Consider the following 14,391-nt stretch of genomic DNA (forward strand, 5'->3'; position numbering starts at 1 on the left):
GACTGGTGTGAGGTGGTATATCATTGTGGTTTTGATTTGTATTTCCTTGATGATGGTGATACTGAGCATTTTTTCATGTGTCTGTTAGCCATGTGGACACCTTCTTTTGAAAAGTGTATATTCATGTCTTTTGCCCATTTTTTCACTGGATTATTTGTGTTTTGGGTGGTGAGTTTGATAAGTTCTTTATAGTTTAATTTTTTTAAACATTTATTTATTTTTGAGAGACAGAGCTTGTGCGGGGTAAGGGAACAGAGAGAGGGAGACACAGAATCCAAAGCAGGGTCCACGCTCAGAGCTGTCAGCACAGATCCCAAGGTGGAGCTCGAACTCAGGAACCATGAGATCGTGACCTCAGCCGAAGTCAGGTGCCTAATCGACTGAGGCACACAGGTGCGCCCATCAGATGTTCTCTGAACATATTTTCTCCTAGTGTGTGGTTTGTCTTCTCATTCTCTTGACAGTGTATTTAGCAGAAGTGTTTGAGGTTAATGAAGTACAATTTGCCCATTTTTAAATTTTTTTTATTTTTTAATATATGAAATTTATTGTCAAATTGGTTTCCATACTTTTTTTTTAATATATGAAATTTATTGTCAAATTGGTTTCCATACAACCCCATTTTTTTCTTTTATGGATTGTGCCTTTAGTGTTTTATCGAAGAAGTCATCACCATACCTAAGGTTGTTTAAATAAATTTTTTCCTACATTATCTTCTAGAGAGTTTATAGTTTTGTGTTTTACATTTGGGTTTTTCATCCACTTTGAGTTAATGTTTGTGAAAGATAAAAGGTCTGTGTCTAGATGCATTTTTTGGCACGTAGATGTCCAGTTGTTCCAACAGCATTTGTTGAAAAGACTATGTTTTTCTCCGTTGAATTGCCTTTATTTCTTTATCAAAGTTTAGATGACTATATTTGCATGTCTCTACTTCTGGGTTCTCTCTTCTGCTCCATTGTTCCAGTTGTCTATTCTTTTGCCAGTATCACACTACCTTGATTACTGTAGCTACACAGTAAGTCTTGAAGTCAGGTAGTGTCAGTCCTTTGACTTTGTTTCTCTCCTTAAATATTGTGTTGGTTATTCTGGGTATGGTTGAAGTTTTTCACAGTTCGAATTAAACAAGAAACCCACGACACTGAGAAGCTCAACAAACCGAAAACTATAAGAAAAAAATAATACCAAGGACATCGTAATCAAGTTTTGTAAAACTAGTTATAAGGGAAAAAAAATCTTAAAAAGTGGCCAAAAATAAGACACAGAGGACCAAAGATAAAGATGACAGATTTTATATTGTTTCATGCCTGAAACAATATAAGCTAGAACACAACATAGCAACATCTTTAAAGTACTGAAGAAAAAACTGTCAACTGGCATTCTTTACCAGTGAAAAAGTACTTCAAAAACAAAGGTGAAATAGACTTTTTCAAATGAACAAAGCTAAAAGACTCATTACCTGCATTTCAAGAAATTCACTAATTTTGAAAAACTTTTGTTTTATAATCACGTAATATGTATTTCAAAAATCACAATTTTTATTTCTGAAGCAGGTGTTTTGTCTGCAGATGTTACTGGTTAAAGATCCATATCCCTTTGTATTAACACCAAATACAATAACATCCTTTGTATTAACACCAAAGGCCCTCAAATTGAGGTCCTGTGACCCACAGATTGAGAAACATTGTTTTAGAATATAAACTTCATGGAAAATGAAGATCTAATCCAACATCATGGAGTAGACGAATTTATTAGGATAAAGGCTGGGTTGTAATAATATCCAAGAAACATAGTGGCTTAAAAAATAGTGGACTTTATTTCCTTCTCATAAAATAACCCATGCAGGAGGACCAGGGCAGTGTGGCAGATCAAGTGGTCAGGAATCCAAGTTTCTTGCTATCACCAATATATTGCCCTCACCTTCATGGCCAAAGGTGATCCAACCAGTGGGAAAGGGGCAAGATAAAGGTGAGGGTGTGTTTCTTTCAACAGCATGACCCAAAAGTTACATATGTGTCTTTCAGTCATATTCTATTGGCTAGAGCCTGGTCACATGACCATACCTTGAAGCCAGGGAAGCTAGAAAATATAGTCCACAACTGGGCAACAATGTATACTCAGCTGAAATTTATATTACCGTGGGTGTGGGGAGAAAAAATACTGGGAAATGATTAACAATCTCTGCCAAAGTAAGTTAGTGACAGAGTTAAAACTAGAAGAGGAAAAGTGCATCTGATTGGGAGTTAGGAAATATGGTTTATAGTCCTAAATCAGCCTCTTAACCTCATGATTAGACCAAACATTTAGTCCATGCTTCACCTGAATTACCTTTATTATCTGCACCAGGGTTCTTAGTGATTCTTTTAAATTGTCCCTCTGGCGAGGAGGAGAAGACCAAAGACCTAGAAAGTTCCATCCTATTCTTTCAGGTAAATCCTATTCCTTACCAGACAGTGACCCTTTAAGGGGTCATTAGCCCTATGTCTGCCTTGGGGGACATAGTCTCATGTATGAGACCAGAGGCAGAGCTCTGAACCCTGGGCTGAGGTTTGCCCCAACTGCAACATAGTTCCTAGTCAAAAGCAGAATTATACCAGAAGGTACATGACAGACAAAATAGTGGGTAAGATGTCCCATTTGATGTTATCATCAGCATTATTCTTTTTTTTTTTTTTTTAATTTTTTTTTCAACGTTTTTTATTTATTTTTGGGACAGAGAGAGACAGAGCATGAACGGGGGAGGGGCAGAGAGAGAGGGAGACACAGAATCGGAAACAGGCTCCAGGCTCCGAGCCATCAGCCCAGAGCCTGACGCGGGGCTCGAACTCACGGACCGCGAGATCGTGACCTGGCTGAAGTCGGACGCTTAACCGACTGCGCCACCCAGGCGCCCCATCATCAGCATTATTCTTGCATAAGTTCCAATGGATGATACTGGGAGTGAAGAGGCAGGGTGTTATTTACCCAAAAATCTAAGCTGGTATGGGAATGAAAATAATTACCTTTCTCTTCGGTGTAAAATAAATCTCCTCTCTTCATTGAAGCCTTAATTTTGAAGGGAAAGGAAGTTAATTTTAATTAACAAAAGTTAATGCTATTAATTAAACATTTGTTCTATTTTCACATGCGCACGCAAATTTGCTTGAAGACATAACTAGCTCTACTGAGAGTATAAAAGCTTTATTTTGCTATGAAAGAGCACAAATGGTGATAAAAATTAAACCAAAATTGGTCAAGATACTTAGTTGAGTACATCTAATTCCTCTTTAAGTATTACACAATACAGGGAATAAATTATTTCATTTTTGCCAATCAAATTTAGTTTAAGTTAAATTTCTATCACCAATAAAATCAGACAGTATGTTTGATAATAAATTTTTTTAATGTTTACTTATTTTTTAAAGAGAGAGAGAGAGAGCGCGCGCACGAGTGGGGGAAGGGCAGAGAGAGAAGGAGACACAATCCGAAGCAGACTCCAGACTCGGAGCTGTCAGCACAGAGTTCGATGTGGGGCTCGAACTCATGAACTGCAAGATCATGACCCAAGCCGAAGTTGGATGCTCAACCAACTGAGCCACCCAGGCGCCCCAGTAATAATTTTTAAAACATCAGTTTTTCCTAAGCTTATTCTTACAGATTATCTAATTTTAATCTCCCAGCAACTCCAGGAGAAGTGATTTTTGTCTTATTAATGATTTGAGCTTTGAAGAGATTTATATGTATAGCTCTTATTATTATTATTATTGATAAAAACAGTAGCTTAAGCTCTATCTTAGCATCTGACTCTAAAACAGGTACCATAAGTATATATGATGCTGTCAAAGATGAGTCAGAAAATAAAAGGAGAAGTAGGAAACTATAATTATCTGTCCAGATGAGTGGTAAGGCACTCATTTGCATTATGGTTCCCAAAAGGAAGAAAGGCATTCTGCCCTATTTGCTCACGTTGGCTGAAAGCATAAGGGGCACTCAGAACATTAAAAATACAACCTAAAAATATACTTCAACAGTCCACTCAAATATACTGTATTATATGTAGACTAACAGTTTGTATACGTACATTCATACATACACTTATACAAGTGTATGCCCTAAATGATCGTTAGTCTACTTCCTGTCTCTGTAGATTTCCCTACCCTAGACTTTTGCAAAAATGGAATCATATAATATATGGACTTTTGTGGCTGGCTTTCTTCAATTAGCGTGTTTTCAAGGTTCATCCCAGTTACAGCATGTACCAGTATTTCATTCCTTTTCATGGCCCAATTATATTCCATTATACAGATATAATACATTTTGTTTCCCATTCATCTACTGATGCACAATTGGATTGTTTCCACCTTTTGACTATTTTGAGTAATGCTTCTATAGACATTTGTGTGCAAGTTTTTGTGTGGACAGAGGCCTTCATTTCTCTTGGAAAGATACACCTTGGAGTAGAATTGCTGGGCCATCTGGTAACTCTATGCTTAATCATTTGAGGAACTGCTAGATGGTTTCCTACAGCAACTGCAACATTTTACATTCCCACCAGCAACACATGAAGGTTTCTACTTCTCCACATCCTTGCCTGGATTTTACCTTTAAGCAATATTGCTTTGCTTTGAATGATGAAATAAAAGGAGAGGAGGTCAAAACCCTGATGATCCATCAGAGGCCACACCAACTCCAGACTACTTTCCAATTTCCTTAATGTGAGAAAAAATAAACCTTTACCTCATTCAATCCACTCCTACTCTGGGTCTCTGTTAATGACAGCCTAACACAATTCCTAATTCATGTAGTTCTATTAGCACATCTTGAACCTTGGAACCTCTCAAAAAATCATTAAATTGAATACGTATTTATTTATTCTGTGGAAAAGTTTTTTTTGTCATCCTGTTACACTCTTCAAAATGTATATTACTGTATAATTTTTCTTAATTTCAGATCCCATCATTCAATAGCCATTCTCTTTTTTAGAAATTGTTTCAGGTACTTTGTAAGACTGAAACAACTGGATATCCAGAAACAAATGGAAGTTTATAGATGGAGCAATTTTTTTTTTTTTTTAATGAGAAGGAAAAACCCTCATTGTGGTGATATAGAATGAGCATGAGTTTATGATTTCCTTTCTGAAATATCCTAATGTTAGGACAACAGTAATGATAAAAAATCATTTAAAGATTTACCTTAAACTCTCTGGGAGCCCAAGGAATTTCAGTGCCATGCTGACCTGATACTGCTTGTAGAACATATTTGTTCACCTTAAGACACTGTCTTCAAAGCCACTTTTCACTTGCATTGTTTGAGTCACCGCCCAAGTTTTCACCTTGGCCTTTAGAGAAGTAAAAGAAACCTGAGTAATTAGTTACATAAATCAGCTTTTGTACTCATTTCCTCCAAAGCTTGTGTTCCAATTATCTGCATTTTGAGAAGATACTGCGAATACACTATCAACCCGTGTTCTACTGGCTTTCTTGTAACAAATTTAAGTATCTTCCACAAAGCCAGCCTTTGATAAATAGGGTTTCTAATACATTTTCATGTAACTAGTAAATCACCACTGGTGGAAAGGAGAACATTAGGGAGTCAGGAAATTTTGTGATCTATTTCCCAGTGTTTCAAACAACTGATTGATACATTCACCCAACATTCATGGAGCACCTAGTATGTTAGAAATAGCACTTTATTCTGTTAGAGATAATATTTTTTAAAATTCCAAATAATATGTTTTTACACATTAATGGTTCTTAGAATTAAATATTTTAAAACAAAACATCTTAATTGTCTTGTCTTCACAAAGAAGACTTTGTTTCTTATTTTAAAGGGTTTTGTGTTTTTTTTCCTTCATACAAACAGCAAAAATAATTTGGTCTGTGTTGTTAATGGGTTACTTTGAGTGCTTCTTATAAAAGCCAAATATATAGGAACTATGTTTTCCTCTTCCAAAGTTCCTCTTGAATTTCAGCTTTTCAACAATTTGCTATTTTGTAGATCATATTAATTCAGTACTTATTTGTAAACATTTATTAAGGATTTGATGTTTTCTCAGCTTTGTATTTTGTGACATACTAGAACGAACTCAAATCTGTCTATGACAAACAGAATCCCTGAAGAATATATCCAAAGAATAATGTCAACTTTTAAGGTTATATAAATTTCTGGAGCTGTACCATTTTACTTCCTATTTAAATGTCAACATCGCCTATACTTTTTTCTCTATCTACCTTGGTTAGGCACCTTTCTATCCTAAGATTAAGCTAAACCTCTTATGCATGGTTCAGAAAACCCTGGATTCAACTCCCTGCTGAATATGCTATGAGCTGAACGCCTTAAAGGCACTCTGGGCAGTGTCTTCATCTGCACATAGGGATAATAACTGCACCTACAGCACCGGGTTACAGCAAGGATTAAAGGTAAAGTATACAGCATATGCCTGACACATAGTAGCCTGTTCATATTAGCTGTGCATCATTAGTCAGTAACCATCTTCCATTCCATTGTTAAATTGTTTCAACCAGTGACTACTCTATGGACTTATTTATAAATATATAACATAACCAGGGATTGAGTCATACATAACACATTGGGATTGCTTTTTAGCATAATTTTAGGAAGCACCTATTGCAACACCTTCTCTTTGTGTGATCAACGCAGGGTACTCTAAACACAAGAGCTTGGTTTTTTTTTTTCTTGATAAGATGAAATTACTATAAATATATATCTATATATAGATACATATATAGATAGATAGATATAGATAGATATATATAGATATATATAGATATCTATCTATCTATATATATATATATACATACACAGTTTTTTTTCACAAAGCCTTTCTCCTTTAAGCTCAAAGTTGATTTCCAGATAAAGGCCCCTGTAACTTTTCTTGGCACTGAAGTCATTTAGTCTCCTGTTTTCTAAAGCCACACGAGTCTTACGTGGAAGTGAGTAGGACGCACCATGCACAGCGCAGAGGGAACCCTGGGGCGTTCGCTGCGGCTCCCACCTGTCGCCCAGGTCATTGTGACGTAAACGCTATGGACACGTGGAACACCTGCGGGAGAGCAGGGGTGGGGTCACCCAGAGCGGTAGAGCCGAGCGGGGGATACCCCAGGAGATGGGGGTCGAGGAAAGTCCCCAGGGAGGAGAGAGAGAGGGAGGTTCACCCCCCTCATCCCGGACCCGCCCCCCAAAAGGTGAGGCCTTCGCCCCCTCGCTCCTCCGGATGCCAGGGTCCTGCTGGGAGGGGTCGCCCTGTCAGGCGTCTCCCGAGGAGAAAGGAAGGGAGGGGAGGCGAGGCGGCGGCGCCCAGGGCGCCGGCGTTCGCTGGGAGGCGAGGCTGCCCGCTCCCCCCGGCCGCTGAGCTGCGCTGCGGCGCGCACGGGCTCCGCCGGCTGCTATTCCGGCTGGCGGCGACCGCCGCAGGAAGGGCCGGTTCCTGCGCTCCCCCCGCCCCTTCCCTCGCCTTCTGCTGACGCTGACGTCGGATGAGGGAGCTGGAGGGACGCTCCGACCGCGGCCAGGAGGCTCTCGGGGGCCGGGGCTCCGAGGTACCTGCCGTCCGGGGTCGGGGCGGGGGCGCGCCGGGCGGGCTGCAGGCTGCAGCGGGAGACGCCCGGCAGCCGCGGAGGTCGGGGCGCCAGCCTGGGGCCGCCAACTGTGCCCTCCGCGGGCGGCGGGTGACAGGCGGGTTGCCTCCTCCAGTCCCTGGTCCGCGTGTGGGAACCGCTACAGCCCCTACCCCTCCCCCGCCTCCTCCCTCGGGCCTGGGCAGGTCTGGAGGATGCGCGCGCCATGAGAGCGTGCGTCAATCCCGGGGGAGCGGGAGGGAAGCGTTCGGGGCGCGGGCCGCATCTCCTGCCCCAGCGCCCGCGGCACCCCCACCCACGCCAGCCCACTCCACCCACGCCGTGCCTCGCCTTCCCAGCAGCTGCGGCCCCGGGACCCCGAGGTCCCTTCTGGGCAGGGACTTGCGTCTGGGGCTGACTTGTTGACAAGTTCACCTGCCGCGGCGCCTGGTGTTTGCTTTGCTCTTCGCCCCATTGCCCATCTTTGGCGGAGGTGGCAGGGAGCAGATGGGTGCCTCTTTATAACCACTAGTGCCAGGAGGCCTGAGCTTGGTCTCCAGCGGGTGAGGTGCTCACCAGCCTTGGACCCGACTGGACCACGAGTCCCTAAGTGGGCCAGGTCCGTGCAAACCCTCGCGCGCCCGGTTTCCTTAGGTTGCTACTGGCTCCGCCTTTCCTGCCCTCGGGCTATTGCAGCTCCTGCTTCCTCTAGAAGCGAACATATCCTGTTATTATGTCTGCCTGTGCCCAGAGGCCCCTTCCCTTCCTTTTCCACTTTTTTTTTTCTTGTTATGTCCCCAAGTCCCCTCAGCTTCTCCTTGGGGGTCTTAAAAGTACTGTGTCCTTCGGCCGGGGAAAGACATTAACTGCCTGTTTAGAGAGATTTGCAATTTAGAAAGAGAATCCGGTTCTTTTCTGTTTAGATAGCATGACAAAATCAGCACTAGAAAAGGTGCTAGGTAGCAACCTTAGAAACAGATCAGGTAACTTCATAAAAATCATTAGGGCCTGGAAAATGTATCACCAGCTGGTTTGAGAATGATATTGCATGTAAGAAGAAAGGCACCGAAGGCATTGGCCATTAAGATCTTATAAATTATGACTCATTGCAAACATGTTCCTGTCCAAACATTTCAGTAGTCTCTCCAGAAAAATCTCAAATTGGTTTCTGTGGACCTTTGGTTTACATTTTCTGAGATCTGAACTGTTCCTGGGGTTTGGGAGTGAAATAAGAAATGCTTATAAACGAGATCAGTGTTCCAGACTCAGTTTCTTAGCTTCTATTTAAATCACACACACCAGTCTAAAAATACTTTAAAGTGGGTTTCAAACCAGTTTGTTTTTAGGTTTCAGTCTTTATTTTTGAAACGTCATGTGTAGAGAATACAATAGGGGCAAAATCAGTTTATAATTCTAAATAGTTCAAATATCGCTGTCTGGTTTTAGATTACCGTGTATATAATTACAGGAGATGTGGCTTTTCAGTTGTATTATTTTGCATTATATAGGTAAACAGTTCTGTCATTAAAGATATGTGTTTGGAAAATGACAGTTACACAACCTGGGGTTTAAAAAACTGAGTGTGGATCCTCCCCCCCATGGGTCATTAAATGGTAAAGGCACTGGACGGTAAATGCCTAGAGAGTTTAATTCATAGCTGTCTTTCCTCCATTTGCTACACTTGAGTATCTGATTTCTCTGAGCATCTTTATTGCTATGCATTTCTCTACGTGTCAACCTTATGACAAATACAGAAGATTGTGTTATTCAAAAGAAAATCTTCAAGATTGCTGCACTTTCAATATATTTGACTAAACAGTCCTTTTTTTTTTTCAGGTGCAAGCAGTTTTATCAGAGGCAGGGAAGTGTGGCAACCATGAAGTGACATGGTAGGGTCAACCTGAATTGGTGTGAAGTTCAGGGTTACAGAAGCCTCATATAAGAGAAGGTGCAAAAGTCGATAGGCCATAAGGATCAGAAAGAACTTTTCCTTGTTATTGGTTGAGTTCCACAGCTAGAAGCCTGAGGGTAGGTGGCAACGTTTAGGATTAGTGCACTGGTCACAAATGTCCTTTTTATTCCATCTGTATTATCAGATTTATGGGGACCATGGACAAAGATGCAATCTGCATGTTATTGTTCATAAGGTATTACAGATCACTAATTAATTAACCCTATCCCCATCCTCACCCCCTTCTGGAATCTGCCTTGGCAGAGCCTTGAACTCAAAGACTGATAGAGGAGAAAATGTTTTTTCCCACTTTTTCCCTAAGCTGTCACATTTTGTACCACAATCATACCTAGCTAGCATCACGGAGGATGTACAGAGGGCACATAGGCTTTGAATCCCAAAAGAGCAGGATTGGAAGCCCAGCTGCAACCCCCAACTAGCCATGTGACTTTGAGCAAGTAACTTATGCTCTCTATAGATGTCATCATTTCCTTATCTACAGAGCAAGAATATCGACCTTGTAGGGTTGTAGTCAGAATTAGAAATAATATATTTAAGTGCTTTGCACAGTAAAGAGGACTCAAGTAATAGTGATTTATTCTTTTACATGCTAAACCTATGTGCTGTCTGTGTCTGGAGAGGATGCTACTGCTCTTCTCCTGAGATAGGGAATGCGTTCCAATTTAGTTTTGAACAGTTCAAGTGTGTTCTGGCAATACTAAGAGCCTGGGCTTTCCGGAATACTCCCCGAGGCTGGGAGATTCAATCTGTGGTCCAGGAACAAAGCAAAGCTAATTTGTTCCAGTGGGAATAGATCTTCCAACCCCCTGCCACTCAAATGTGATCCATAGACCAGTAACATTGGCTTCCCCTGGGAGCTTGTTAGACATGTGGTATCTCAGCCTGCCCTCCCCCCACCCCCCAGGCTCCCTGAATTCAAATCTGCATTTTAACAAGATCTCCAAGTGATTCATGTGTACATTAAAGCTTGAGAAGCATTGTCCTAACCTGGTATTTATCAAACTTTTGTGTCCGATAGGATCATTTGGGAACTTGTTAAATGTGGACTCCTCGCCTGGCTTCTCCCATCTGCTGTTAACACTTCATGTGGCTCTGATGCCACCACTCTGAGAAACACTGCTCTAAACTCTTCATCCAGCGTATTGCTCTAAAATGGGCCTTCAACCATTGGTTTAACAAAGCATTTTGGCAAACATGATCTTTTTTTATATTCAACCCCTTTGAACTAAGTAGGTATTATAATCAATCCCTCTTTATCTGATAGAAACTGAAGACTACAGGCATGATTTACCTAGAGAATGCATATGGTAGAACTGTCTTGAACCTCTATAAACCCTAGTTAACCATGTTTTCACTACTCCAACATCTAAATTGATACAGTAGATGTGTGTGTACGTATGTGTGTAAGTAATTTCAAATACTAATGGATCTCTCCAGGACAGGGCTGTACATAACAGCATTTTATAATGCTTTTAAACAAAGCATTCCTTCTGTCTGACTGTATGGACAGTCATACAGGATAGGATAACTGATTTTGAGTTTCCTCCATAAAGTGAGGATGCTGTTGACCTGTCAGGATAATGCACAAAACATACAGCTCAGTGTCTGAGAAGTGGTAGTTCCTCAACTAATAGCAACTCCTTGTCCCAGTGTAAACCTAGTGAGACAGTGAGTTCATGAAGAGCTGAGAAAAAGGCTTTGCTCATGATGAGAAGTCTTTTCTTGCTAGTGCAGATGGCCAAAGCAGGGAAGTGGGGTCACTACTCAACATTTGTTATGTGTATGCCATATGTTACACACTGTGCTAGTACTGGGAATCCCAAGTCAAGACCCAGACCCTGCCCTGCTCTGAAGGAGTTTACAGCCTAATAAGGGGGATAGAAGAGTCTGCTAATTACACTTAACCATAAACAGGGAGGGGATGAAGCCCATGGCCAAGGCATCTTACCCAGATGATAGAGAGTGAGAGAACACACAAATATAGAAAACCTGAGAAATCCATGGAGGAGGTGACCCCTGAGTTAAACCTTAAAAAACCAATAGGAATTTGGCAGGTGAAAAAGGTTGAGAGTAGAGACAGAGAGCTCCCAACACAGTAAACAGGTTACAAAGAGAATACTGGCAAATAGTCCTCATGTCTGGAGCCCAGTGTACATGTGTGTCCTTACTAGCTGAGTGACCTTGAGCAGTTTTGATCATCTGTGAGTTGACAGAATTAAATGAATTAATCAGGGTAAGCACAGGACTGGTTTCAGTTGTGTGCTGGATACTTGTAGAGGTGGTGGAGGTATTAGAAAATAGAGAACTGAGAGTAAAATGTCATTAGAATTAGAGAAAATTGAAGAAGTCAATTTTAGAATGCATTTAACAGAAAACAAGTACAATTAAAAGAGGATGACCAAAAAGGATAACTGAGTGCAGTACCGTACTGTGGGGTCAGAAACAAGAAGTATGTGTGTCCAGGGATGAATCACTGAGCATGTACATAATGGTATGTTGTCAACCCTGAGAGTCTAGATTTGGGAGTGGAAAGGTCCTGTTGTTCTAGTGGTGAGAGTATTGTACAAGGAGGGACTACAGAGCCCTGCAGCTACTTCCAGCACACCCATTAAAATCCATTCCATTACTTGCCACCATCATGATCTCTCACACCCACTTCTCTGTTCCCAGGATAGGGCATGAATGTTACACCAACGTCTGAAACCTATTGGTACTTAGGAGAAATCTAGCCTTCTCTGCATGTTTCTAGAGAAGTGCATCCTAAGCCAGAGACCAAGGAGATAATTGTAATAAATGGTGCTTCCTCTTCTTTTTAAAAAAATTTTTTTAATGTTTGTTTATTTGTGAGAGAAAGAAAGACAAAGCATGAGTGGGGCAGGGGCAGAGAGAGAGGGAGACACAGAATCTGAAGCAGGCTCCAGGCTCTGAGTTGTCAGCACAGAGCCGGATGTGGGGCTCAAACTCACAGTCTGCGAGATCATGACCTGAGCTAAAGTTGGACGTTCAACCGACTGAGCCACCCAGGTGCCCCGGTGCTCCCTCTTCTTAGTGTTGAGAAGCCTGAAAGCCACTAGGAGTCCATCATCAAGGTTTTCTTGTGTACAAGAACCATGATGGTAATGGATTTAGGACTAACACAGCACCTAAGTCTGCAACCAAGAGACATTGTTTTTATAGAAATGGAGCCCATTATCTAGTCTCTTTCATCTAGGAATTGAATGGAATGGTTAAAAACAGGAGCTTAGAGTCAAAAGCAAACCTAAGTTTATCAGTTATTGACGTTGGGCAAATTGTTTTACTTTCTGAGTGTTTTTTCTCACTTGCGAAACGGGGTGGTATCCCCTCCATGGTGGCTGTGTCCACACATGAGATAATGGTGTTAAGTGTTTCACACATGTAAAGCACTCTGCGAATGGTAGCACATAATTGTTGCCCTTTGTTCAGCACATATTTTCTGAAGGCCTACTGTGTTTCAGGTACTGTGCTTTGTGTAAGAAGGTAAAGATGAACCCATTAGGGTCCCTGCCCTCAAGGGACTTGCATTGGAGTGCCCGAAATGCAGACGTAATGAGCTCAGTGCAGGAAAATGGGAGTGTGGGGTACCAGCAGCATGAGGCAGTTAAGGACTATAATCGAGGACAGGAGTGGGATGGCCCTGGGGGTGCAAGGGTGGGTATTCAGTTAGGAAAGCCTTCACTGAGGTAGTGACATTTGAGGACAGGCTTGAAGTACACTGTAAGTTGCCAGTTGGACAAAGGAGGGGAAGACATTTTGAGGGAAAGGAACCTTCATAAAGCCTCCAAGAAGCATAGTGTATTCAGGAAAGCTCTAGTATTCTGAAATGGTCTGAAGGAATAGTTCTGTGTGGAGTGTAGTAAAATTTTTGAATTTTGCATTTGGGTTTTTTTGCTAAGAATTTTGGAATTTCTCTAGCAGCAAGAGAAAGCAATTAAAGCATTTGGAGTGGGAAGGCAGCATGGTTAGATCTGCATGTTATAGTAGTAGTTCAGACCAGGGTATAAAAGATTGGAGTGGGCAGATTTAGGTATAGTGTTGCCTCTGAAGTCCTCGACTAAGTCCTGGCTGTCAACATAGAAAAGAGAAGACGCATTTAATAGCTTTTTAGGAAGGGGGCACCTGGGTGGCTCAGTCGGTTAAGCTCTGACTCTTGATTTCAGCTGAGGTCATGATCTCAGGGTTCATGAGGTTGAGCCCGGCTGTCAATGCAGAGCCTGCTTGGACTTCTCTCTCTGCCCCTCCCCTGCTCACTCACTCTCTAAACAAACAAACAAACTTTTTTTTTTTTTAATTTTTTTTTTCAACGTTTTTTATTTATTTTTGGGACAGAGAGAGACAGAGCATGAACGGGGGAGGGGCAGAGAGAGAGGGAGACACAGAATCGGAAACAGGCTCCAGGCGCCGAGCCATCAGCCCAGAGCCCGACGCGGGGCTCAAACTCACGGACCGCGAGATAGTGACCCGGCTGAAGTCGGACGCTTAACCGACTGCGCCACCCAGGCGCCCCAAACAAACTTTTTTTTAAATAGCTTTTTAGGAGGTAGATTGGAGAGAACTTGGAGACTGGCTGCAAAAGATGAGAGAGAAGTCACATTTCCAGCTTAGACCATTTAGTGGGATTTGTGCCGGTAATTAACATAGGGACCACAGGCCAAAAGAACAATTTGGAGATGCACATGGAGAGAGATAAGTTCAATTGTAGATGTGCTGAATCTGAAATGCCTGTGGGACATCCAGGTGAAGATTCCAATACAGAGAAGGGAATTTAAACACCTCTCTAGAGTACCAGATCCATATTTCCATCTCCCTACTGCGACATCTGGAGAGGTGTTTAATTTTGATGTCATT

General features: G+C 41.8%; 2 protein-coding genes across 25 annotated transcripts in view; one reads left to right on the forward strand and one right to left on the reverse strand.

The window, feature by feature from the left end:
* Positions 1-569: 569 nt before the first annotated feature.
* On the reverse strand, positions 570-8,028 carry LOC131508553 (uncharacterized). The gene is made up of 6 exons (XM_058723554.1): positions 7,893-8,028; positions 7,540-7,761; positions 6,924-7,039; positions 5,169-5,314; positions 3,000-3,042; positions 570-1,162 (listed from the first exon to the last, which is right to left on the reverse strand). The coding sequence occupies exons 1-4, from the start codon at positions 8,026-8,028 to the stop codon at positions 5,240-5,242; spliced, it is 549 nt and encodes a 182-aa protein (XP_058579537.1). The 3' UTR covers positions 570-1,162; positions 3,000-3,042; positions 5,169-5,239.
* ICA1 (islet cell autoantigen 1) overlaps positions 7,015-14,391 on the forward strand; it is a 154,672-nt gene continuing 147,295 nt past the window's right edge. For 3 of the 24 annotated variants that reach the window (XM_058728713.1, XM_058728718.1, XM_058728714.1), the window contains exon 1: positions 7,020-7,181. The gene's annotated coding sequence lies outside the window, so the exon portion shown is untranslated. Of the gene's footprint in view, positions 7,182-7,354; positions 7,536-9,389; positions 9,443-14,391 lie in introns of those variants that run through there. The other 21 variants (XM_058728699.1, XM_058728708.1, XM_058728705.1 and 18 more) reach the window with 13 other exon arrangements.

Source organism: Neofelis nebulosa, chromosome 4 (assembly GCF_028018385.1).
Source record: "Neofelis nebulosa isolate mNeoNeb1 chromosome 4, mNeoNeb1.pri, whole genome shotgun sequence".
Classification (NCBI taxonomy): Eukaryota; Metazoa; Chordata; class Mammalia; order Carnivora; family Felidae; genus Neofelis; species Neofelis nebulosa.

What these genes read in the sequence shown, in the direction of transcription:
- LOC131508553 (XM_058723554.1), bottom strand. Translation starts at nt 8,028, where the DNA reads ATGGGGCGAAGAGCAAAGCAAACACCAGGCGCCGCGGCAGGTGAACTT. An exon ending in CTGGGAAGGCGAGGCACGGC is followed by an intron (nt 7,762 to 7,892) that starts GTGGGTGGAGTG and finishes CGCATCCTCCAG; the next exon opens with ACCTGCCCAGGCCCGAGGGA. An exon ending in TGCGTCCTACTCACTTCCAC is followed by an intron (nt 5,315 to 6,923) that starts GTAAGACTCGTG and finishes ACTTCTCTAAAG; the next exon opens with GCCAAGGTGAAAACTTGGGC.